At 47.4% G+C, this 26,368-nt stretch overlaps 1 protein-coding gene across 8 annotated transcripts in view; it reads right to left on the reverse strand.

Annotated features, from left to right (window-relative positions):
• The window catches only part of CDIP1 (cell death inducing p53 target 1), a 32,475-nt gene that overhangs the window by 3,314 nt on the left and 2,793 nt on the right, over positions 1-26,368 (reverse strand). For 4 of the 8 annotated variants that reach the window (XM_059692984.1, XM_059692986.1, XM_059692991.1 and 1 more), the window contains exons 2-4: positions 1,160-1,232; positions 469-573; positions 195-350 (exon numbers count right to left, since the gene is read on the reverse strand). In XM_059692984.1, coding sequence (XP_059548967.1) covers positions 195-350; positions 469-553 — 241 coding nt within the window. In that variant the 5' untranslated portion in view covers positions 554-573; positions 1,160-1,232. Of the gene's footprint in view, positions 1-194; positions 351-468; positions 2,598-21,481; positions 21,566-26,368 lie in introns of those variants that run through there. The other 4 variants (XM_059692988.1, XM_059692985.1, XM_059692987.1 and 1 more) reach the window with 4 other exon arrangements.

The following is a 26,368-nucleotide window of genomic DNA, read 5'->3' on the forward strand; positions in this document are numbered from 1 at the left end:
GGCAGCCCCGGGCTCCTCTGGCATGTCCCTAGTGCCTTCACAGCAGGGCCTGGCTCTGTGACACCTTCCCATTTCTACCCTCCATGCCCACAATCAGTCCCCCTGCTCCAACCAGCAGTAAACACCCTCACACAACACCAGCCTGCTGGGCTGGGCAGACACCTGCGCTCCGGTGGGATCTCTTCCCAACTTACCCGGAGGCATGTAGGCTCCATCTGCATTCACATGTGGAGGGATGAAGCCAGGCTGGGACACTGGGTGACCTGGTGGCTCATAAGGTGGGGGGCCAATGTCTGCAGGAGGCAGTGACATGCCTGCCGAGGGCTGCATCACAGCAGGGGAGGTTTGGCCTGGACAGAAGGAGGGAAAAGAAATGCAGAGGGCCCAGCCCCACTGTCAGTGGGAGGGGCGGCTCCAAGCACAACTTCAGCAGCTGGAATGGGCAAGGGAAAGAACACTGAACCCTACCTGGGGTTGGCAGGGCTCCACTTTTCTCCTCCAGGAGGGGGGCTGTGGGGCCTCCAGGATAAGGAGGGGGCGGGTCATTAGACATCCTCGAGGCTTCTCCTGAACCTGGAGGGAAAACCCAGACGTGAACTATGCACCCAGCTCCCCTATTGCCAGTCAGGTACTGACGTGTCAAGGGGCTGCTGCACAAGGTGTGTGACGGTCCTCAGAGAGACACCCTCGTTGCTGAGCCCAAGCACACGGGGCCTCCTGTGGCTCCTACTGCAGGTGTCCCCTGCTTTTGGGGCTCTGGCCACCTTTTAATCCCATATAAATCTCCACACTGGGCAGAGCAGGGCTGATGGGCTGGGACTGCTTTTCTTGAGGAGAGTGGTCACCAGGATCCCTAGATCCTGAAGATGCCCCATATTGCCGGGGGTGACCAGCCCAGAGCCTCCATCCTCCACATTTCAAGAAGCTACTCACCTCAGCGGTCACTTGCACTTCCAGTGTGAAAGCCCGAGGATGAGGGAAGCTGGGCGAGGACAGAAGCTGGTGAGGTGAGCCCCCAGCCCACATGGGGAACCTAATAAGGGCTCCCAGTGCAGCGTGGGCACTGGTCCTCTTCTCCCCTAACATTCAAGGAGTGCTGTGCCCACCTCCGTGCCAGGGCACTGTGTCCTTGTGGGAGGGGATCTGGGAAACTGTTTACCTCAAATCCTAGGTACTCAGAGTTGGTAGACAGGTGAGGCTCCTTCCAGTGGGACACGCAGGACTGTGGGGAGCTGTTTCATGGGGAGAACAAGCAGCTCCCTTAGCACCAGGGCTGGGCCGGACCTGGACAACTGGTCTCCTCGAAGCCACACTCCCTCCCTCATTCATCTGGTCTCCCCCACCCCCTGCTGCCCAGCACCTTCCCTCGGACCTACCCACTCCTCAGATCCCCCTTCCCCTTCTCACAGCTGTTCTCTCCCAGGGGCCATGGCTGGTCCCCTGCATCTCTCCCCACCAGGCCCAGACCAGCGCCCCAGCATCGGCTCTCAGAGCCAGCTGTGTCCTTCTTTGTTGGGTGGAATAGGGTGAGAAGGAAGATGGTGTCAGTTAAGTGAAACACTTTTCCTCATTTCCTTCACAAGGTTCATTGAGCAACTGTTTAGATTCTGAACAAAGATCCAATGAAGGCAACTCCCCTCGTGTATGTGGCTGCCTCCTAGAGCCCACCAGGTTCAGTTCAGAACCATATAGTGATGGAGGCCCCAAACAATCCTGCCAGGGGAGAGGGGTCCGGGAGTCACGAGGCTTAAATATTAAACCTAATGAATCAGTGTCAGGGCCAGAGGGACTAAATCCAAGCAACAAAAAAACAAAGATAAATTAAATTTCATTAAAATTAAAAACTGCTTCAAAGGACACCATAAAAAAAAAATGGAATGAAGTATTGACACACACTACAACATGGATGAACCTTGAAAACATGCTCAGTGGCCTGGCCAGTGTGGTTGAATGTCGACCTATGAACCAGGTCACAGTTCGATTCCCAGTCAGGGGACATACATGCCCAGGCTGTGGGTTCGGTCCCCAGTAGGGGGCATGCAGGAGGCAGCTGATCAATGATTCTCTCTCATCATTGATATTTCTATCTCCTCCCTTCCTCTCAGAAATCAACAAAAAAAATATTTTTAATAGAGGGACCGTGTATTTTATGATTCCTTATATAAAACATACAGAACAGGCAAATCCAGAGGCTGGGAGGGTGGATGGGCAGAGAGAATGGCGAGTGTGGGGTTTCCTTTTGGGGTGATGAAAGAAAATGTTCTAAAACGGACTACGATGGTTGTACAATTCTGTGAATATACAAAAACCACTGAATTATGTACATACTTTAAATGGAGAAACTGTATAGTATGTGATTATATGTCAGTAAAACATTTAAAAACTGAAAGAAAATAAAATTGTCCAATTTTATCATACTAACGCAGCCAGTCTCTCTGCATGTTTCTGTTAGTCTGTAAGCACAGGCACCTATATTTTTATATAGTGGCTATCATGACAGTTTTAAAACCTTTTAATGTCATATTTGTCCTCCATCTTACAAGACCGCATGACTATCAATTTTAATATTCCCTAAAATAGGCCCCTCACTGTTTACTTGACCGACCCCTGACACATTTAGAATGCTACTTATTACTTTCATTAAAAGAAAACAGCCCTGACCGGTTTAGCTCAGTGGATAGAGCATCGGCCTGCAGACTCAAGGGTCCCAGGTTCGATTCCGGTCAAGGGCATGTACCTTGGTTGCGGGCACATCCCCAGTAGGGGGTGTGCAGGAGGCAGCTGATCAATGTTTCTCTCTCATTGGTGTTTCTAACTCTCTATCCTTCTCCCTTCCTCTCTGTAAAAAATCAATAAAATATTAAAAAAAAATAAAGAAAACAGGGAATACCTTTGGCCAATGTTCTTTTCATTTCTTGGATTATTTCCTTGAGCTACACTTGTCAGAAGTGAGATTAGGTCAAAGGGTATCAACATGTTATGCCTTTAGTGAAGGATGATGCTGACAGTGCAAACTTTGGATACTGCTATCAATTTGTAATGTTAAGATGACATTTGGTGACATCAAAATTACAACAAAAATACAGAACCACCATCAGCCTGAAATCTGACTGAATAGAAGTCCTACAACTAGAGAATTAAAGAAGAAAACAGCCCTAGCTGGTTGTTTGGCTCGGTGGATAGAGCACCGGCCCATGGACTGAAGGGTCCTGGGTTCGATTCTGGTCAAGGGCACGTACTTCGGTTGCAGGCTCGACCCCTGGCTCTGGTCAGGGTGGGTGTGTGTGGCAACCAATCGATGCACATCAATGTTTCTTTTTCTCTCTGTCTCTCCCCCTCCCTTCTACTCCCTCTAAAAATCAATGGGAAAATATCCTCAGGTGAGGATTAACCAAAAAAAGAGGGGGGGGGGGGAGAAGGAGGAGGAGGAGGAGGAGGAGAAAGCACATTGAGACTGGTAGGAGGGGTGGAGGCACAGAACAAGCTGGTTTGACACCCACGTGGCTTTTTTTTTCTTTTTTTCTTTTTTTAATCCTCACCTGAAGATATTTTTTCCATTGATCTTTCAAGAGAGAGTGGAAGGGAGGGAGGAAAGGGAGGGAGGGGGGGGGAGAGAGAGAGAGAGAGAGAGAGAGAAACAGAAACTTCTATGTAAGAGACATTGATTGGTTGCCTCCCGTATACACCCCGACTGGGTAGGGGATCGAACCTGCAACTGAGGTACATGTCCTTGTCCGGGAATCGAACCCATGACCCTTCGGCCGTGGACTGATGATCTAACTACTGAACAAAACTGGCCAGGGCCATGTGTGTGGGTTTTCTGTGTGTGTTTTTTAATCTCAGCTACAGAGGTATCCCGTGAGGAGCAAGGGGTCCCAGCCCTACACCAAACCCTTTAGGCCAGGGCTCCAGATTAGGAAAGAGAAGCCCGGTAACTTCGGCTGTAAAAACCAGCGGGATTGTGTCTGAGTGACACGAAGGCTGCTGGAGACCCAAAAAGTTCCTCTTAAATGGCCAGTGCATGGACTTACTCAGACTCCTCACTCTAAGCTCCAGCGCTGGGACAGCGGCTTGGGGGTGGGGGTTTGGGGGAGGGTGGAGAGAGAGACAGGTACATACAGGGAGGAACTGGATTGTCTGGCATTGGGGCAAGAACTGGGGGGTGGCTTTCTTCCAGACAGAGGTGCTAGCAGGGGTCACTGTTCCTATGCTGAGACCTCCTCTGTTGCAGGGCTAACTGGCAGGCACCACATCTGAGTCTCCATCAGCCTGGCCTACACTGACTCTGTCCTGGGGATTCCCTGAGACCCTGCCCCACCAAATTTGTAGCCCCACCCAAGCTGTTTGGAGAGGCTTTTCCAAAGGAATGGCCTGACTCAGGCTTCAGACTAAGATCTCGTAACCATTTGTACGCCATAAGCGTCAAAAGACGCAAGCGGCAGACATTTTGAAATTAAATTCAAAATATCGTGGCGTGTGGGGATGGTTTCCAGTTAACTGGTTAAACAAGCAGCAGCTGGTGTCAGTGTAGCTCTTGCCTGGGGTTTCTCAGTAAGAGCGCCCAGGCCCCGCAGTAAAGGCCTATCTGTAGACTGCTCTGTAGCTCCTGCCCGGTGGCCCCAGGCAGTGGCTGACTGCACCTCCCGGGAGGCCCAGAGCCAGTGCACCTGGTGGACAGCTTCACACCATACAAGATTACAACTCTACGCATCACAAGCGACACACTGAAAAGGAAGACTCAATGAGCACCAAAGCCCCATTAAAACAAGTCCTGCTCCATAGTGTCAGCTCCTGCACAGCAGCTCTCCCACCGTAGTCACAGCTGGTCCTTCCTCACAGCCAACTAGCCTGGGGATCAATTCCTCCCAGTGATGCCATCAACAATCAAGTACAACAAAACTGCGCACACAGCCCACAAAGGGGCACACCTAGAGTGCCCAGCTCAGGTGACTGGGGAGGCTGAGCCCCTGGGCCCTACAGGACACCTATTATACAAGGCCACTCTACCAATTCCAGGAGACACAGCAGCTCTACCTAATACATAGAAACAAACACAGGGAAGCAGCCAAAATGTGGAGACACAGAAACGTGTCACAAATGAAAAACAAAAGAAACTCCAGAAAAAGAACTAAATAAAATGGAGGCAAACAAACTACTAGATATAGAGTTCAAAACAATAGTTATATAAGGATGCTCAAGGATCTTAACGAGAGTTTCAAGGGACTTCGTGAGATTTTTCAAGGATCTTAGTGAAAACAAAGACATGAAAAAGGACCAGACAGAAATTAAGCATACACTAACTGAAATAAGGAATAATTTATAGGGAATCAACAGTAGAGTAGAGGATGCTGAAAATCAAATCAGTGATTTGGAATATGAGGAAGCAAAAAACCCAATCGGAAGAGCAGAAAGAAGAAAAAGAATCCAAAAATATGAAGATAGTATAAGGAGCCTCTGGGAGAACTTCAAGCATACCAACATTTGTATCATGAGGGTGCCAGAAGGAGAGAGAGAGCAAGATATTAAAAACATATCTGAAGAAATAATAACAGAAAACTTCCCCTACCCAGTGAAAGAAATAGACTTATAAAAGTCCAGGAAGCGCAGAGTCCCAAACAAGAGGAACCTGAAGAGGCCCAAAGACACATCATAATTAAAATGCTAAAGGCAGCCCTGACCGGTTCGGCTCAGTGGATAGAGCGTCGGCCTGAGGACTCAGGGGTCCCGGGTTCGATTCCAGTCAAGGGCATGTACCTTGGTTGCAGGCACATCCCTAGTGGCGGATGTGCAGGAGGCAGCTGATCCATGTTTCTCTCTCATCGATTTTTCTAACTCTCTATTCCTCTCCCTTCCTCTCTGTAAAAAAAATCAATAAAATATATATTTTAAAAAATGCTAAAGGTAAAGATAAAGAGAGAATCTTAAAAGAAGCAAGAGAAAAGCAGTTAGTTACCTACAAGGGAGTACCCATACGACTGTCAGCTGATATCTCAACAGAAACTTTGCAGACCAGAAGGGTGTGGCAAGAAATACTTGAAGTGATGAATAGCAAGGATCTATAATCAAGATTATTCTACCCAGCAAAGCTATCATTTAGAATTGAAGGTCAATTAAAGAGCTTCACTGACAAGAAAAAGCTAAAGGAGTTCATCACCAGTATTACATGATTAGTACAAGGGCATTTTCTCTCTCTCTCTCTCTCTCTCTCTCTCTCTCTCTCTCTAATATATAGTTATTGATTTCAGAGAGGAAGGGAGAGGGAGAGAGATAGGAACATCAATGATGATGGAGAATCATTGATTGGCTGCCTCCTGCAAACCTCCCACTGGAGATCAAGCTGCAACCCGGATATGTGCCCTTGACTGGAATCAAACCTGCGACCTTTCAGTGGGAGGAGAAGAAGGAGAAGGAGGAGGGAGAGGGGGGAGAGGAGGGGGGGGAGGGGAAGAGGAAGGGGAGGAGAGATAAAAAATATGAACAATAAAATGGCAATATATACATATCAACAATTGAACCTAAAAACCAAAATAAACAAACGAGGAATCTAATGAACAAAATAAACTGATGAATAAAATAGAACCAGAGACATGGAAACATGGAACAGATGGATGAATCTCAGAGGGAAGGGGGTGTGTGGGAAGAGATTAACCAAATAACATATGCATTACCTATGGACACTGACAATAGGGTGGTGGAGGTCTGGGACCGGGTGGGAACTGGGTGGAGGGGGACAATGCAGGGGGAGGAAGAGGGAACATCTGTAATACTCTCAACAATAAAGTTTTTTTTTTAAAGATGACATTTGATTACTTTTATTTCTTTGACCACCATGAGGCAGAACATCTTCCCAAGTATTTATAAAGTATAAGCCTGCTCTTGTGAGTTGCTAGTTATACTAGTAATTATCCTCCGGAGATATAAAGGCCCAGAGAAAACAGGACCTGTCGGCGTCACATAGCACATTTACTAGTATATTAGGGCCAGAATGAGTCTAAGACCCTGAGTGACTCTCCTACCCCCCACACCCAGTAGCAGGTGAATTCCAACAGGGAGCAGCAGGCCTCTAGAGAACATCACAAAAGGTCCCTCCTTCCAGGCAAGAGCCACTGCCAGCTCGACAGGCATCCTCCTAATGCAGTGATGGCGAACCTATGACACACGTGTGTCAGAGGTGACACGCGAACTCATTTTTTTTGGTTGATTTTTCTTTGTTAAATGGCATTTAAATATATAACATAAATATCAAAAATATAAATCTTTGTTTTACTATGGTTGCAAATATCAAAAAATTTCTATATGTGACACGGAACCAGAGTTAAGTTAGGGTTTTTCAAAATGCTGACACGCCAAGCTCAAAAGGTTCGCTATCACTGTCCTAATGGGAGAAAAAGGAGCCTTACAAGGTTTGACTGGTATCTGTGGGACACTGTAACACACCACGTCTGTTGGAATGTGGGCCAGCACCTGCCACAAACTCCCATTCTCTGTCTATCTGGGATTCCTCTGGGGTGCCACCACTGTCCACCACACAGCCCCAGCTCACTGGAGGACTAGCCAAGCCCTGGGATGCTCTGAGCAGGCCAGGAAGTACTGCACTGCACCAGCTGAGTCACCAGAGCACCTTTTGGTTCTAGCAGAGAGGAAGTAGCCTGGATCCAACAAGTCCCTCCATGACCAGGAAACGCATGCACATGCACACACACACTAGGTATCCCCTCTGAGGATGCAGGCATGACCTGCTCTTTCATCAAAATCACTAGATCGAATTCTGTTGTCTCCCAGAGCACAAGAATTCTACCATCGTAATGATGGTACACACAGGGCGAAGGTGTCCCCCAGCCCTGAGCTGTCCTCTGTACCTACAGCAGGAGCTGCTACAGGCCATACACACTCGGCACATGCACAGGGACGCTCCCACTCCAGGCACTGACCACGGGCACCAGAACCCCTTCTCCCGCCCCTCTCCTTGGGGAACTGGGCCCTACTGCTCCTCTGTCTTCTCCTCTCCCCTTCACATCCACACTCATCCTCTAGCTACCTTCCTGAACTGCGGCAGAGACAGGGGTGGGCCCTTTGATATGAAGGAGCGATTTCTGAAAAATGGCTCGTGAAGATTTCCAGAATTCAAACCCCAGTTCCCCACCACCTGCCTCCCATTAAAAAGCCAAATGTGCATTTCCACAAACCTCCATTGTCTAAGGTGCAATAAAAACTACAGGAATAAAATATTTTTAAAAAGTCACGTCTGAAAGCCACAGTTTTTCAATAAATGCATACTACAAAAATTAGTTCTGCCGGTGTGGCTCAGTGGTTGAGTGTCAACCCATAAACCAAGAGGTCTCTGGTTGATTCTGTCAGAGCACATGCCTCGGCTGCAGGCTCAATCCCCAGTGTGGGGGTGCAGGAGGCAGCTGACCAATGTCTCTCTCATCAATACTTCTATCTCTCTATCCTTCGCCCTTCCTCTCTAAAATCAATAAAAATGTATTTTTTTAAATGCACACTACACAAATTTATGCTACAAATACAAAGGTGGCTTTGAGATTTTAGCCCCTGCAACTTCGCTGTTGGAAAGGTGCCCGAGTGTGGGCTATGAGAGGCTCCGATCTGCGGGTTTGCAGCTCCCAGCAGAGGAGAGCAAGGCCTGGTCCTGGGAGGTCAATGAAGTCAACTTGCAGCGCCAGAAACCCTAGACAGGTCTCTCAGCCTCCCATTTAAGTCTCATAGCTATGAATTGTGTAGAAATAGGGAATTGTCTGAAAATCTTCATAAGTTTATCATTAAACAGAACCGTAACTCTTCTGGAGGCCCAAAGGACTTTACACAGTATACCCCTTTGCATCCTCTGGATTTTGTGGATGCAAAGGTATTACCCAGTCAAAATAATAACACAATAGCCCTGGCTGGTTTCCTCAGTGGTTAGATGGGTTTGATTCCCAGTCAAGGGCATGTACCTCAGTTACAGGCTCCCATCCCTGGCCCCAATCGATGTTCTCTCTCACATCGCTGTTTCTCTCTCTCCCCCTCTCCTCCCTCCCCTCTCCTCTCTCTAAAAAAAATCAATGGAACAAATATTCCTGGTGAGGATTAAATAATAAAATAAACTCCATCAGAATAGAGCGGGAGACCCAGCTGACTGCTCAGCAGCTGACCAGCCCCCCAAGTGGCAGACCCCAAGCGGCACACAGGTGTGAGGGCACAGAGATGGGACACGGGCTCAGACTCCACCCTGCCTCAGGTTTCATGAGCGCCCAGCTCTTCCTGACTCACCCATGAGCATCGGGTCAGAGGTGTTCTCAGTGAGCCGGAGCTTTAAATGAGAGACACGTGTTAAATGAAGTCCTTGTGTAAGAGCACTGGCACGCCTGTCCAAGGCCCACCGACATGTAGCAACCATCACACCCGATACAGGCTGAGAGGGTAGTGTGTTCCAGGAACACACGTCTTTCAAGCTTTGTGGGATTGCACAAGTCCAAGGTACATCACCGAGGAAGGACCTGGAGGGCAATCCTCACACTACCGTCAGAATCAGGGCAACATTCCCTGGGCGCAAGCATGAACTCAGTCCTCAGACCAGCCTGCAGGTGGCTCTTTGGCATCTTCATTTTAGAGAAAGTCAACCCAACTCCGTTACAAGCCCAGGGTCACAGAGCCTTGTAAGTCAAAAGTTTAGGTGTTTTCAAGGGACTCCTCTGAGCCTTCAATTCCCATTCACCTGTTCGCAGGCAGTCCTGGGGATGCTGGAAAATATCTGTTAGCACTAGAAAAAAGTGATATGCTGCTGCCCCAGCCCCGATGGCTCCTACTTTAGAAGCCACTGCTTCCCAGGGCCACTCCAGAAATGTGTGTAGGGCAGAGGCTGGGTTTCTGGGGCTTTTAGGATCTGACAAAGAAGATCAATTTCCCCTTGACTGCATTTTCAGGTGGAGGCTCTGCCTGGAAGAAATAGTCCAGGGTAGGAGGCAGCATGGGATGAGTTAGAAGGCTCAAGAATCTAGAGCAGTGGTTCTCAACCTTCCTAATGCTGCAACCCTTTAATACAGTTCCTCATGTTGTGGTGACCCCTAACCATAAAATTATTTTCATTGCTACTTCATAACTGTAATTTTGCTACTGTTATGAATCGTAATGTAAATATCTGATATGCAGGGTGTATTTTCATTGTTACAAATTGAACATAATTAAAGCATAGTGATTAATCACAAAAACAATATGTAATTATATGTGTTTTCCAATGGTCTCAGGCGACCCCTGTGAATGGGTCGTTAGACACACAGGTTGAGAACCGCTGCTCTAGAGTATACACTGTGAGCCTGCAGCTTCCCCATGCTGTTCACTATAATTCACATCACCGGCCTTCATTCTCGAGGGGATCAGCAAGATAACTTAGGATGAAGAGGGCCACAGGGTGAAGTCCCAGGGGAGCTGGGGACAGACTTAGGCGAGCCTCAAGGGATAAGGGGATCTTGTGTCCAGGAGAGGGAGCCATGAGTGGTCTCTGGGACCCTTATAAGGGAGGGAGGAGAGGGTGGCCTTGCATGTACCCCTTGGTCCACTGGGGGATGGTATGGAGACCACTTGAGGCCCAATCTGTTCCCTGCACCCACAACCAAACACAGCCTAGCACCCTCTGTGCTTTTATGTAGGAGGGAATTATTCCAGTCACCCTAAAACGAGATGAAGCCTGCTTCCATGTCTGTCTGTGGACCCACTACCTGCCCACTCCCTACTGCAATCTCATCTCACCTGCCCAAGGGCATAGGCCTCTGGGCACGGGGGTGGGGCAGGGCAGTTCAGCCAGGCACAAGGCCAGGCACTTTCTGCAAAGCCACACTCTCCCCACCTTCCCTCCTCAGTCCAGCAGCCACTGCAGAGCCTAGGGCTTGCTCAGTGCTGATCTGTTCCAGAGTGGAAACTTCTGCTTGCACCCCAATACTAGAAGCCCAGCGTCAGCCCCTCCTTCTCTGGAGCCCTCATACAGCTCCACCCTCAGCATCTGTCACAGAGACTAATCAGGCCTCATATACACAGAGCAGCTCTTGAGTTTCTTCCAGCTGAGCTGGGATGGACCTAGTGAGGATTTTCCCAGGGGTGAAGATGCAAATGATGTCCTGACACTCCTGCTGTGGGTTTTAGGGTTCGTGGGGCGCAGCTACAGTGTTTTGGACAGGTTCAAGCCTCGGACTGATGAAGAGGGCAGGGTCCTCTCGTGGCCACGTGCAAGTCTCAGCTGGAGGGCAGGGCCCTCCCAGCACAATCATAGCCAATGGCTGTGGTTGTAAGCTTGAACCTATGGTCCAAATAGAGTTCGGGTGCATGTAGTTAAGTGAGGTTGAAACTCACGAGAATGCTGTAAACAACGTGATCACGCCCCTACTTTGCCTCCTGGCATCTGCTATAAAATAAAGACAGGGCTTGTGGGCGCTGGCGCTGTCTCCTCATCAGGGAGGCAGCGTCCCACCGAGACCCAGCTATTATTCTCTTGTCTGTCTTTCCTTAATCCTTTCACCCCCAACTCGGGATCACCCTTGGTCATGCTGGCGTGGCACAATTACCCACCACCTCAACCCCAACCCCAGGCCCTGTCTATATCCACACAATACTCACAGCAGCCACTGCGGAATGTGACAGCTCCAAGGAAAGGATGCAGCCTTCCAATGTGGGGCCAGGATGGCAAGAACCCAAGATACCTCCCTCCCATTCACAGAGCAGCAAGGATTTGTCAGTCCACCAGTTAATGGGCAAACAGGGAGAGTGTGGAAAGAGTATGGAGCTCTAGAGTCAGACAGCCCTGGCCTTGAATTGTGTGAATCATGGACCCTCCCTGAGCCCCAGTCTTCCTGGGGACCTGGGACTAGAACCCCTGCCTTCTGGCTGGCTGCATGAGAGCAGTGATGATGACACCTGCCCAGTACCTGGCAGACTTGCTGTGCAGGGGAGAAGAATCATTTAAGGTGAAAACATGTCCACTGAGGTGATGAATTGACAGTGACATTAAAAACCTATGACATTAAAACCACTGATCTGTGTGCAAACTTTGAAAGGGTGAACTGTATGGTATGAATTATATCTCAAAAACAAACGAACAAAAAACCCAAAACCCACACTAGTTCTCTTTGTGCATGCTTGATATAAATGAAAGAGATGGCGAATCTTCGCCTCTGTAATTAAAGCTTGACAGAAAGGCAAGGCTTTCCTTCATTATGTTTTTTTTTGCATAATTGAAAACAAAACTTTGGAAAGAACACAATTGTAGGATAGGTCAGTGAGGGGCAGCTATGATTCCTGGTGACACAAGGAAAAGGGGCAGGGTCTCCACCTCCTGGTGCCCAATTTCAGCTGCTCTCTCCTCTGGGTCTCCCCATTTCCCCGAGAGGAGTTCAAAGTATAAGACCTCTGGGCCCTGGGAAACACTTCTGGCATTCTGCTCTGCTCCCAACTATTCATCACTCACTGCAGAGAACGCTGTCGTGGATCCAGGGCCAAAGCCAGGCCAAATGGCAGCCTAAGGCTGGGAGCCCAGGCAGGCTCCCGGTGGGAGCTAGGAGGACCTGGGCCTTTGCCAGCAGGATATGCTTCTCACTGGCTACAGCCACTGCTGCAGACTTGATTCTATAGTGTAAACTGTCCTGCACACTGCCATGGGGTTCCAATCCTGCCAGTCCCCCCACCCCATCTCTTTCACCCCTGCCGGGGTCCAACCCCAGCAGGTCCAGGGGTCCCCAAAGGTGTAGACGGAGTAGGCGAAGAAGGAATGACACGGAGACAGCGTTCAGTTGATCAGCAGCCTAGCCAGGATCTCTAGCCAGGATCTCCAGCCAAGTTCTGGTCTGGATCTCCAGAGAGGTTCTGCTTAGGATCTCCAGCCAGGTTCTGTCCAGGTTCTCCAGGCAGGTCCAGTCACCAGGTTCTAGTCAGGCTCTCCTGCCAATCTCCGCAGTCAGGTTCAGTCCAGGATCCCCTGCCATGCTCTCTTGCCAGGCTCCGCCTCCAGGCTTCCAGGCCAGTCCCTGTCCAGGATCCTCCGGCATGCTCTCGCCAGCGAAGTTCTTCTGTCCCTAGAGAACGTTCTGTGTAGGTTCTGTGCCTAGGCTCTGTCTGTCTTGGTCCTGTCTTCCAAGCCCTGTGTCCTTAGTTCTGTGTTCTGAGTTCTGTCTGTTGTTGTCTTGTTGCATCTGTATTTATACCAGTTGATTCTAATCCTGTCAATTTCTATTACAAAGGTTAGGGCGTTTCTTATCTCCATTCCAGGAAGTAAAGATTATGTAGCTTAAGCATGATTGTTTGTAGTTAAATTGATTAACTACCCGCCTGGCACTTAGTTAAGGAGTTTCATCCCCTCCCTAACTTCAGGGGAAAATCCCTACCTGGGGATTCAACCTTTCTCAGAGAGGTGACCTTGGTTAAAACACAGCGCCAAGAAGGTGAGCAAACATATTAAGAACCGTATGCTATATATGCCAGGTCCCTTGAAACAGCAAGGATGGACCGGCTCCCGGCACACCCCAGACAGGACCTGTAATGGAAACACACCAACACCCCCTTCTTGAGGAAGGCCCCGCCTGAGAGGGTGGGGAGGGGCAGTTTGAAACTGAGACCCATCTACACATGAGTGGGTTCTCCTGGAGGACTGAGTGAGGACTGAGGACGGCGACCAGAGCTTTTGAAAACTTTCAGTCTCAGGAGCCCGGTTACACTCAATTATTGATGACTCCAAAAAGAATTTGTTTTGTGGGTTATATTTATCAGTATTTACCATGTTAAAATAAAAAAATGGGTAATTTTTAAAAATACTTAATTCATTAAAAATAATAAATTCATTACATGTCAATATAAATAACTACTTTCTGAAACAAATTTAATGAGAAGATTGGCCTTGTTTTACATTTTTGTAAAACCTTTAAATGTCTGGCTTAAAAGAATATAGCTGAGCTCTATCTGCTATTCTAGCCAATCTGTTGTGATATGGGATTTTGATCCAGCCTCTCACAGACAAGTAGTTAGAAAAGGGAGGGGCATTTGAAGAGTCTTTCAGATAATTGTAGTAATTCTTCGATACCATACTCAAATTTGACAAGTTTCTTCAAGGTTGTAATATGGAACCTGAATTCTCAACAATGATTAAAATTCATTGGTCTACCTTCCATTGTAATGGATATCTTACACATGCATGGTTTTGTAACAGCATGCATGGGTCACTGGAAAATATTAGTTCACAAGTATGAGCCCTGATCATGTCGATTTAGCAATGTTGACACATTTCATTATGTAATATCCCCCTCAAAAAGCTCACATTGTTAGCATCCCCCACCAATCTCCTCAGCAGAGCCTAGCAGGAAGCTCTCAGTTCAGTGGTAGATACAAGTTTTCCAAAATTCTAACTAATCCTGTTAGAAAGGTCAAATTGTATCATTGGCAACAAATAGAACAGTGATGGTGAACCTTTTGAGCTCAGCGTGCCAACATTTTGAAAAACCCTAACTTAACTCTGGTGCCATGTCACATATAGAAATTTTTTGATATTTGCAACCATAGTAAAACAAAGATGTATATTTTTGATATTTATTTTATATATTTAAATGCCATTTAACAAAGAAATCAACCAAAAAATGAGTTCACATGTCACCTCTGACACGCGTGTCATAGGTTCGCCATCACTGAAATAGAATAACAAATCTGTCATTTGGCAACATCTGCAAAACAAAGGTGAGTTGTTTTCCTTAAAGTAGCAGGCTCACTGCGTTCATTTTCAAGAAAATGTCTGCTAAATCCTTAAGTCTAAATAACCATAATATGTGTGTCAGTTGTTCTCTTAAATAAATATGGAGCACAAGGAAACAGCTAGTTCATCAGCTCACAACTCAAACTGCACCTGTGCTTTCCCTAGAGGCAGGCAGCATACTTCACGTGTGTGCTTTCTGTGCACCTCACACTTCATCACACAGAATATTAAAAAGTTGTGTACTCGAGGGTCAAGATTTAATAACACTAAATATTTTTACTGCTTTTTCTTAAATGAAACTGGCATGTGTGTGGTGAACACAATTACAACAAAGACTGGAAGGGTTTGATGCCACTGCCGTGGGTGGAGCTCAGCCTAGCTGTTATTTCACTCCCCCACTTTGCACACCAATGTAATAAAGGGCAACAGAATAACATCTCAATGTTTATAAAAATAGAAAGGTCTCAGGAAGCCTCCAGGAAACTGCTCCTCACCTTTAAAGGGCCTGCGCTGTGCTACAGGAACCTCACAGAATGTGAGGCAGAGGGACTCACTGTCCTGGTGAGTCCCTGAGCCTGCTGCTGTGGCACCAAGGCCCCACCCCAGGGATGCTGGCTGCAATGTGCAAGGCTTTAAAGGAAGCAGCAGATTAGTTCAGACCCAGCTCCACCACTTTCTAGCTGAGTGACATCACCAAGCCTCAGTTTCCTAATTTGTAAATGGGGCACTCATGTTTACTTCTCAGGATTGGAGGAAGGTTTACAACAGTGTATGCAAAATGCCCAGAGCAGCTCAGGGCCTAGCACACAGGAACACTGAATAAACAACACCTGCTATCGTCATCATTCATAGTGAATGACTTCCAACAGGAAGGAAAACAAAACAGGCACTGGAGCCTCTGCCAGGGCAGCTTCTGTTCCCACAAAACGGGGATCCTGGTGTGCACTCCCCACAGGATCCTGGGGGACTTGTAATCAAACCCAGCCTGCTCAGCTAGCCCAGCAGAGTTCATCTGCTGCACAGCCAAGTGGAGGCCACGTGCTCTGTGGGGCTCCTGAGACAAGTATTGGAATGGAAGAAACACTAGCAATCCTCCTACAGGGCCTAAAACACTAGCATCACTCCTTTCACTGCCTTGGAGCTCCATGGTCAGTGATGCCCTGGGAAAAGTACTCTGCCCACAGATCCTGGGCACCCACCGGAGATGCTGGTGGCAGGAGCTGCAGGGCTGCATTTCTCAGGCTGGACTGGCCTGCTCCTGCCTCTCCCCAGAGGGGCTCACCCTCCCTGCACCCATAACACCAGGATGCCAGCTGGCCTCAGAGGGACTTCTCTGTCCCCAGGAGGCAGGTTCTAGGCATCTAGCCAGGAACAGGGCTTTGGGCTTTGCTGGGAAAACTGAAAGGCAGTTCCCATCTGCTGAACAAAGGAGGCACCTACTGCTCTGAGAGGAGCAGAGGCCCAAGAGGGAAACCAAACACTCTGCTAGGTCCCCTGGGTCTCTAGGGCCACCCAGAGGATGGGGTAAGAGGAGCATACTCTGTCTCTGCCAAACATGCAGACTCATCCCTTCCCAGGAGGCCTGGCCCACACATGACTTCATCATCCACACTCCACCTGCCCACCTTGGAGGCTGCATGAGAACTGAGACATGAATGTGATAAGCCATGAAAGACCATGTAGTGTGAGATGTCCTTACATGGTGTTAAGATGGAAAAAAGGCCTTTCTTTTTCCTTGCTTTGGCCTTTCACAATTTATGAGAAGCACCTGGTAATTAAACCCCAAGACTGTTAGCACCTCTGATTCAAACAGCCACTCTGCTGAACTGCAAGACAAGTTACCCTCAGGGCTACATCCTTGCATCCCCCTCCTCCCTGTTTTTTTTTTTTTTTTTTTTTTTTTTTTAACAACTCAAGGATAATTAGTAAAAGTTCCCTTCCCCCCTTCCTCTTCAAACATGCCTCTTTTGAACTCTTCATAACTTTTACTCTAAGCATGTTTTACAGGTCTGGAAAAATACTGATAAGACACCTCCCTAGGACATCTGCCCCTGTCCGACTGTCTCCTAAAGAACTAACAAACTACAACCACTTTGATGTCTACTCAATTTCAGCCCCCAAACCCCCCTCTCTTCCTTGTCACCTAGCAACAGCAGCAGGGCTTTACAAGAGCAGGCTGCTGTTCATTTCTTGCCTTTGTATTGATTTGCAATGCACTGGCTCATTCCTCATTGGGTAAGTAAAATAAACTTCCTTCCTTCTTTTAGTTGTGAATTCTTTCACAGCCTGAATCACCAGCCAAAATAACAACAAAAACAAATGGGGCACTTATTTGCCAGGAATGACTGCTGACTCCCTGGGCAATGCCACATGCCCTCCTGTTCCTTCAAATCCCCCAGTCTGTGCTTAAGAACAGTTTGTGTGGTGGCCACTTAACAGAGGCCCTTGGAAGGGGGATGGTGCTTCCTCTGGGCATAACCGAGTTTGTTCGTGGTATCAGTTTGTAACACTGAGTTTGTGCAGGGTGCTGCAGGAAGCCACCACTTGCCAATACTGTCAGTGCACCAAGAAACGTGAAGGCCGATGGAACTTGGGTGTTAGCAGGGTTGACGCTAAGCACCACCCTAAGCATCACCGAGTGTTGAGATAGTGGTGGCTCAAGGCAGTTCCCTAACCTGATAATCCTTTTACTGTTTACCAAACTTTACCTTTGATCTTCCTGTATGCATTGCTAAAGGACAAATGTGTATTCAAGTAAATAAAAAGCGGACCAGCCAGAGGTCAGTGTCTCTTCACGAAAGAGACACCTCCTGACCCCCAATGCCTTCTAAATTCGTATTTCTTGTATAGCATTTTCATTTGTGCGTTGGCCCCTCCTTCAGATCCTGAACCCCGGTTGCAGCAGGGTGCAGGTTGAGGAAGAGGCAGGGAGAGTGAGAGGTGTTGTCCCTGTCTTCCAGTAGCTTACAATCAAGTTGGGGAGACAGGTGTTATAATCACACCAAAACCCAAAAACCTAATTACAAAGTGTCACCAATGGTGTACAGAAAAGTCTAGGGGACTGTGGAAGTACAGAAAATCAGACCCAATGCAGGAGCCAGGGAACATCTCTCCAAGCAAGCCGGGAGGAGGTGGAGTTAATGGAACCAGAGGCAAAGGAGGGGAAGGGAAACAGCAGAGTGGTATATATAAACAGGTGGTCCATAACTGAAAAGCTCCCATTATAGACTCCCAATTGGTACAGGATTCTAAGGCAGGAGGAAGTTAAAACAAGGCCCAACAGTGTGGGTAATTTGTAACCCGCTTGTAAATAATAAACCCTTACCTTCCTCAGCCAAGGATACTTGAGAGCAAATGGTTAAAAGCCTCCCTAACAAGAGATAGAGGAAGGTGGGGAAAAGGGGAAAGGAAAAAAAGGCAGTTTTACTCCCTAAGCAGAAAAGCCAGCAGTCTTGAAGCTTGGCAAGTTAAAGTTGCCAGGTGTTTTTCTCATGAATTCTGGAGGGCCACAACAAACTACAAAGAGACCTTGAGAATCAACCTGTACCAAAATATTCAACAAAGGATTTTTGAAATCTATAGACAGGAGGGTATATAAGGCCTTGGACCCTCACCCAACTCACTCTTCAGATTAGCTGAGAGCCCATCTGCACTTCATATGCTAGATGTACAGGTTGCTTGCTTTGCCTTTTCAATAAAGGTGCATGCTTTAATAGATCGACTTTTCATAGCGCAAAGTTTATATGAGAAGACAAGGGTGGAGGTTGGGGACAGCCCTCTCCCACTGACTCAGGGGGCTGTCTGGTATCACCTCTCTGTGTCAGTGAGAAGTGCCTCTAACACAATGACTTGGCTTTCTCTAGTTCACACCACCTTCACCCTCAGAGGTTGCCAGCTAGCTCAGCAGGCCCTTGGGCTGCCAAGTTCTAGCACTGGCAGAATTGGGAAATCCTGAATGCAGCCCATTTTCCATCACCCTTTCTGATGGAAGCAGGATGAGAGCGCCAATCCCTCTCAGACAGCATCACATGTGCCTGTGAACCATTTATTTTTACACTTGAACACGGGTGTATCTGATGCCTTGGGAATTTTAAATATTTCAAAAACAGGACACAGAAAGGACCAGAAAGCAGATCTTGTTTTCCCATCTGTCTCCTCCCACCCAGCCCTGCACTTTCCTCCCTGATCAGTATTACAACTCAGAGCTGTGTATCAGCCCAAGCCCCAAAAGTCCACAGGAAGGCTTGTGCCCTGATGTCACAGGCTAAGCTAGAAGGGCAGAATCCGCCCCACTAGAACTAAGTCTCACACCAGCCAACAGGCTCTCTAACTTTCTAGAATCTGTTTTCTCACCTGTGAAATGGCAGCAACAGCCCTTGACCCACAGAATTGTGCTGCGGCACAAGTGAGGTCGTGTATGAAGAGCACGTAGCTCAGAGCCTGTCACAGTGTTCAACAGATACAAATCATTGTTTGCATTACTTATATTTGTGGAGACACATGTAGAGCATGAGAAAGTTAGTACACAAGAGAAAAAGAAGCAAGAGATTATATAGGTTGCTCTTAATCAGAAGCAAAATCAAAAGGCATGTAGGTCTCAAAAGAATGGTTCTAAACTAAAAAGCAGTAAGATTTCTAGGAACTAAGATGATGATGACAATACTATTATACAATTCACATCACGCTAAATTCCTGTCAAAGTCTTGGCAAACCACTCTGACTCCCATGAGAGAGCTCCAACAGCACCTGGGCCTCAGCAGTGCAGGTTATTACGACTGGTCCAGAGGACAGTTTTGCTACATTCCTTTTTACTCACTTCCATTTCCAAGCATTTGTCCTAGAGATAAATGAACCTGTGAGCAAAGATTCACATGTGTGACTCAGTGGTTGAGCACTGACTCATGAGTCAGGAGGTCAGGGTTCGATTCCCAGTCAGGTCACATGCCTGGGGTTGTGATCTCCAGTGATTCTCTCATCATTGATGTTTCTATCTCTCTCTCCCTCTGAAATCAATAAAAACATATTTAAAAAATTTTTTTTAAGTATCATTGTTTTGATGTTCAACCAAAGGGACAAGTTAACCATCTGGTTTACTCATACAATATAAATGTATTCACCCCTGCAAAAAATAATATAGATCTGTTTTTACTTACTGAAAGCTGGTTTTGATACAGCACTGAGTGAATAAGTTACAGGATAGTGAAAGCTAGGAAAACTCCAGGGCAAGAGGAATAGGGAAACTGAGACAGGAAAGTTAAAAACAAGGCCAAATAATGTGAGCAATTTGCAGCCAACTTGTAAATAACAAGCCATTATCTTCCCCAAACCAAGGACACTTGAGCGCAAATGGTTAAAAGCCTCCCTAATAAGAGAATGCAAGAAAGGAGTGGGAAAGGGGAAAGGAAAAAAGGGCAGTTTTATTCTCTAAGCAGAAAAGCCAGCAGCAGTCTGAGGCTTGGCAAGATTAAATTGCCAGGTGCTTCTTATGAATTCTGGGAAGGTCACAACAAAGGAAAAAGGGACCTTGAGAATTAACCTGTACCAAGGTATTCAACAAAGGAATTTTGAAATCTACAGACTGCACGTGGGGGATGGGAAGGTTGACACCCCTAACCCCCCCGCCCCCCCCCCCCGCATTGTTCAAGAGTTAACTGTATATTACACACCAAATGTTAAGAGTGGTTTTCTCTGGAGAGTGGGATTTTAGATGATTTCTTTATATATAAACACACATACAGAAACTTTTTATTTATGTGTAGTTCCCAATGTTTCTAGTATGGTCAGCTCCTTTGACGTTCCTTCCTCAAAATGGTCACTATAATTGTGCTAAGTTTATGTGTATTCCTCCTCAGTCCAGAAGGGTGACTCTAACTATAATCTGTTTTTTCCCCACAGGAAAAGAAATGCTCCCAGGAGCACTGGCTGTTTGCTCATTTTCCTCTCGTAAGATGGTGTGTGGTCTTTCCATTGCTTCCATATGAGTTTGGTAGCATGAGTTGGTTCTCTGTACCAGGTCACCTCCCAGTGTTCCAGTAAAACTGAGGGTCTAGACCTGTTGTTGGACCATAAAGGCCATCGAAGGTAGTTCTAGCCCAGGGGTGGGCAAACTTTTTGACTCGAGGGCCACAATGGGTTCTTAAACTGGACCGGAGGGCCGGAACAAAAGCATGGATGGAGTGTTTGTGTGAACTAATATAAATTCAAGTAAACATCATTACATAAAAGGGTACGGTCTTTTTTTTTTTTAGTTTTATTCATTTCAAACAGGCCGGCCGTAGTTTGTCCACGGCTGTTCTAGCCTCAGAGACCCTAGTGGAGAGCCAACAGGTCACCTGGCAGACAAGAGCAGGTAAGAAAAACCCAACAGACACAAAAAACCTGAGACTAATGAGGTTACAGGGCTTGCCACTAGCTGGAGCCAGTGCTAGGAGTATAATTCAGGCCTTCAACTTGTCATTCAGCCACCTCCTCCCGCCCTCAGGGCTGCCTCTCTGGCAGGATGGGACTCAGGAGCTTGGTTCTGTGTTCTACTGCTGGCACAGAAGGAGGAAGTACATACAGACAGGAGAGGATGAGGAGTAAAGGATGGAAAAACAGATACAGCTGCACCCACCAGTGAATAAACAAGTCATCTGCACCTGTTGGACAGGCAGAACTTGGTAACTAAAAGACGAACTAATTTTAGAATTGCAACGAGTTGAGTCTAAACAACACTACTTAGGCAATCAAAACAGAGCCCTGAAAAGAAAAAATCCTTACCTCTGCCTTCAGGAAGCTGACACAAAACAAACTTTGGATTGACTCTATTTTCATCAGTTAGCGATCATGACATACCATCCTGACCCAGGAAACGTGCAAGGCCTTTTAGTGCAGCCAAGCCACGTGGCTGCTACACAGTCCCTGCCACCCAGTTGGAAGAGTCTTATTTCAGACACAAATGCCTGTTGGCCTAGCTGGCCCAGGGGAGGAGTTCAGCCTGCAGCCAGGCCTTGCCCAAGTCCCCCAGTCCACAGGGGAGAGCAAACCTCTATATTTCCAAGAGAATAGCTTTGTCTTTCAGCCTTCACATGCTCAGAGTTCCTAAATATATATTATAGCCTCCTCATTCCTCTCAGTTCAGTGAGGGCCCTGTCTCTGCATCATTTCAATTCCTAATTTTACAGGGCAATCTCAATTCTTTTTTTAAAAAAATTCACATTCTTTATTATTATTATTTTTGTTCTCACCTGAGGATATTTTCTATTAATTTAAACAATTTTTTTTTTTTTAGAAAGAGTGGAAGGAAGGGAGGTAGAGAGAGAGTGAGAGAAACATCAATGTGAGAGAGACACATTGATTGGTTGCCTCCCACACGCATCCCAACCAGTGCTGGGGATCAGGGATCGAGCCTGCAACCAATGTATGTGCCCTTGACTGGAATCGAACCTAGGACCCTTCAGTGTGTGGGCTGATGCTCTATCCACTGAGCCAAACCAGCTAGGGCTAATCTCAATTCTTTTAAACAAAATACTGCTGGGTGAAGAATATTAGTTGCGGTAACTTTAGTAGCAGTATGGCATGCTTCTGGATGGAATCGGTCAAAAGAAAAAAGGCCAAAAACTAGTAGGCATGTAGCAGATAAGTAATTATTCCTGGCATTAGATCTCATTATTGCAATGGCTGGAGATGTTGCCATAAACATCCTTTTAAAGGGAACACAGTAAGAAAAGTCATGTGACAGGACCGATGAAAAAACACACAAAGATAAGTAGAACAGTCCAGTGGATTCGCTCAGGTACCAGGGGTGCTCAGTTGGCCTGCACTGCCAATCACATGGGCTGGTGTCTGTAACAAGGACATGAAGTCCACAAGGTGAGAGGGAAGAGTGGGAACAAATCTAATCAGTATTTTAAATTATGTTACAAGAACTAATATATGGAAGCTGAACTAAATTCATATCACTCTAAAGCAGTGGTTCTCAACCTGTGGGTCGCGACCCCTTTGGCGGTCAAACGACCCTTTCACAGGGGTCACCTAAGACCATCCTGCATATCAGATATTTACATTACGATTCATAATAGTAGCAACATTACAGTTATGAAGTAGCAACGAAAATAATTTTATGGTTGGGTCACAACATGAGGAACTGTATTTAAAGGGCCAGAAGGTTGAGAACCACTGCTCTAAAGGAACATCTGACCTGAAGAGTCTACCCCTGCCTGTCGGGATAGAACTATTTTGGATTTTCTCCTTGGAAAAATGGGAGCTCACGTTATATTTGGGACTGCCTTATTTTTAGCCACGTGTATATTGCTCTATGAGTCAAACATCCGACCACCTTTCAGGCTGGAAACGTCATTAGGAATCACAAAGTCCAATGTCTCAGCTGACATTCATTTAGTCTTCTAAACACTTACTAAGCACCCTCCAAAGGCAGGACCAGGTACATGCTGAAGTAACAGAGGGCAAGGCAAGCGCCCCCCGGCTGCTCCGTGGCTACAAGAGATGTCCTGAATCACGCACAATGCCCCTTCAGCTACACCTATCTCTGCCTTGTCTCTTTTTTTCACACATTCACCAAATGTTTTTCAAAAATGCTTAAGCAGGACTTTACTAGTACACTTCCAACCAAGTTCTTTGCACAGTGTTATTCCATCGTGTGAGTTTACATGGATTCCATGCACCCAGAACAAAGAGAGAAAAAAATACTGAGATGATCTGACCAGTCCCGATTTTATCTGAGAGAGGACAGGGCTCAGAAGGGGAACAGAACCAAGGAGCGCACACGCTGTCTCCTCAGGGGAAATGTCAGTGCCTCTGCGCTCACAGGCCACTCAAGGACTTTATGAGATAGACCAACTGACTTTAGAACCTAACTACTGAACATTCCGTTGGGAATTCAACTCTGTATTCAAACTGTGTTTTCCACACTTGGAGCGATGGAGCACAGACAGACCATGGTCCCTACACCTCTGCACTATACCAACATCTGCCTTAATGGACCTTCCACGGGGAAGTGGGCTGTAAAACACAGCAATAGGTCAAACATACAGCACATCAGATAGGGAGGCTCGCTGTGGAGGAACAAAGAGCAGGAAAGGAGTGCTGTGGCCTGCTGTTTTAAGGAGGGAGCGTTTCTCTGAGCAGGGAACATTCAGGCAGATGGGACAGAGGTGAGGAGCAAGCCTTGTGTGAAGCTGTGGAAAGAGAAGCTAAGTTCAGCACGGGGGCTGGGTAGAGTGGATGCCAGGAGAATATAAGGAGCTGAGGGAGAGAGGCTTTGTGGGCGGCTCAGGGTGATGTGCCAGGTCCTCAGCTACTGAAGGACACCCACCTTTACTCCGAGAGAGCTGAGGGCCTGAGAAATGGGGTTGTCCCATGGCTCTCCACATCCTGCACTGTGCCTAGTGTACTAACATGACTCCCTAAGAGTCCTGGTATCAATAGGTGGCTGCTGGAGGTGGGGAAGCCTCCAGGGCGTGGCCACCACCAACAGCAGGCACAGCTTCCCTTTGGCCAGTTTGACTGGGGCTACACTCGGGGGAAATGGGTCACAGCGTGACCTTCGTGCTCCCCAGGAGAATCAGGTAAACATACATGTAACCTGACCTGTCCACATTGGACAGACACTGTAGCCTGAACAGCAGGCAGCATAGCATATGGAGGAGCCCTGTTTGTTATCACTACTCCCATCACCATGATGCATGTCTGAGTGGCCTTCCAGACTTTTCTCTGCACCTTAATCCTTGACCTGTCAGCAAGTATTATTAATGTCATGGTTCAAAAAGCTCTCAGATCCACTATCTCATCTGCTGGTCAGGTAAAAAGGAGAAAAGTCTGGACTTGGCCTCTCTCTACCACACTGCACGCCAGCCTCCCTAGACTGTAACTTGCCCGTCTCAAAACTAAATCCCTCTCTGCCCACATCAATGGACCCCTCCACAGATCATTCTCTCAGCCTCCAAACACTCTCCCACCCTCTATCCAGCAAACCTGACTTTTTCCTGTAATTCCCTGCCAGGAAATCTTTCATCCCTCACTCTTCCCCATCAGAGAACACTGGGACTCTCCCACTTGTATCAGCACATGGCACATGGTTGTTAAATAAGCAAATCCGTGAGGTTTGGGGTTAAATTAACTAGGATTTCTATGCTATTATGTCTAATCCAAATGCCCACTCCCCATAGCCTTTGGGCCAGAACAGAGCCTCAGCTGAGAGGTAGTCCATGCTTCTTGTTGAAAGTGCTTTTGTTTATGGCCAAAAATTCAGACAAGAAAAAAGAACACACCCTTTCTTGAGTCACAGTCAACTCCATGGAGCAGTTTTCACAATGGGGCTGGGAGAGCACACATTTCGCGCAGCCCCTGCTGTTTCAGGGGAGCAGGGTCTGGAGCCCTGCTCTCCATTCTTCAACTTCGGGCAAGTCAGTCAGTAGCTCGGCTGCTTCGTGCCAGTGCTACCTCCCACAGCCACTGTGCTGACTACCCAGGGAGAACGCTTACAAAGGGCGCACACTGCAAATGAAATTTCATTCCCTGCTGCTTCCCCAACCTGTAAATTGTAAGACTACTGCTCTTAATGCTAATTAAAATTAGGACAGCCATATTTCACTTCTTCCTGAATTAGTAAGGGGTAGGATCTCCTCAGACCCCACCCAGGGAAACCGCTCCATGCTTCTTCACCACCTTCTACCTTCTCTGGCCTCCAGCTCTCCTTGAAGGAAAAACGCAGACACTGGAATAGATCTGAATTCAGACCGAATCAACACTTACCGAACACATTACGTATCTAGCATGTTCACAGTTTTTACTGGACCCTCATGACACCTCCTTGTGGTAAAAATAGATGGTGCTGGGTCACCCAATAGACAGACATGTAGGGGCGCATAGCACCCACAGATCGGGAGCACCAAAATGGTGCTGAGAAATGTCTTCTGGAAAAATTATGCCACCAAAACCACAACTTAACTGCTTTCATGGGAAGAATCAGAATGTCACTGACTTCCTTACCCTGCAATGCATGGTTCTGTACTTTGCCTAACATTGGGGGACCCTAGTCTTTTCAGCACATACAGGGGATACAGGTCTTTATCTGGCCTGGGCGTTGCTTTGCACCTTTCACAGATGTACCAAGCGAGACTCTGGGAGGGCCAATGCCTGTCACACAGCTTGGAAGTAAGAGAAAGGCCTCCATTGTGGTCCGCCAAATCTGGGCATTTCTGGTCCCAGGACCCCACCATTATCACCAGAGCCTGCTGACTCACAGAGTAGTGGGAGGGGACGGGTCTGCAGGCTCAGGAGTGACCTACCTATATGTCCCTAGGTGGGTGGCCCTCTCAGGGCGAGGGGTTCTGACCCAGGGTTCGGCCCAGCACCCCCTCTCCTCTGCAGCACTAAATTGCAATGCAGGGAGTTGTCTTCCCAGGAATTCTCTGGGAGAGTCCTGATTGTGTAGAGATGAGGAAACGAAGCCCTTTGTGGGGTCCTAGAAACCACACTTCCATTCTGTGAATTCCATTTCCAAGTCCCCTCATGGGTGCACAATAAACCTCATGCCACCACTGCTGGCCTGGCTCTCCTCTCTCCTCCCACTAAGGACCAACATTTTCTGTAGGAGTTCCCAATGCTTGCTACCTTCTCAACAGCAAGACTTCATTCCTCCATGTA

This window comes from Myotis daubentonii, chromosome 4, assembly GCF_963259705.1.
Source record: "Myotis daubentonii chromosome 4, mMyoDau2.1, whole genome shotgun sequence".
In the NCBI taxonomy this organism is placed as follows: Eukaryota; Metazoa; Chordata; class Mammalia; order Chiroptera; family Vespertilionidae; genus Myotis; species Myotis daubentonii.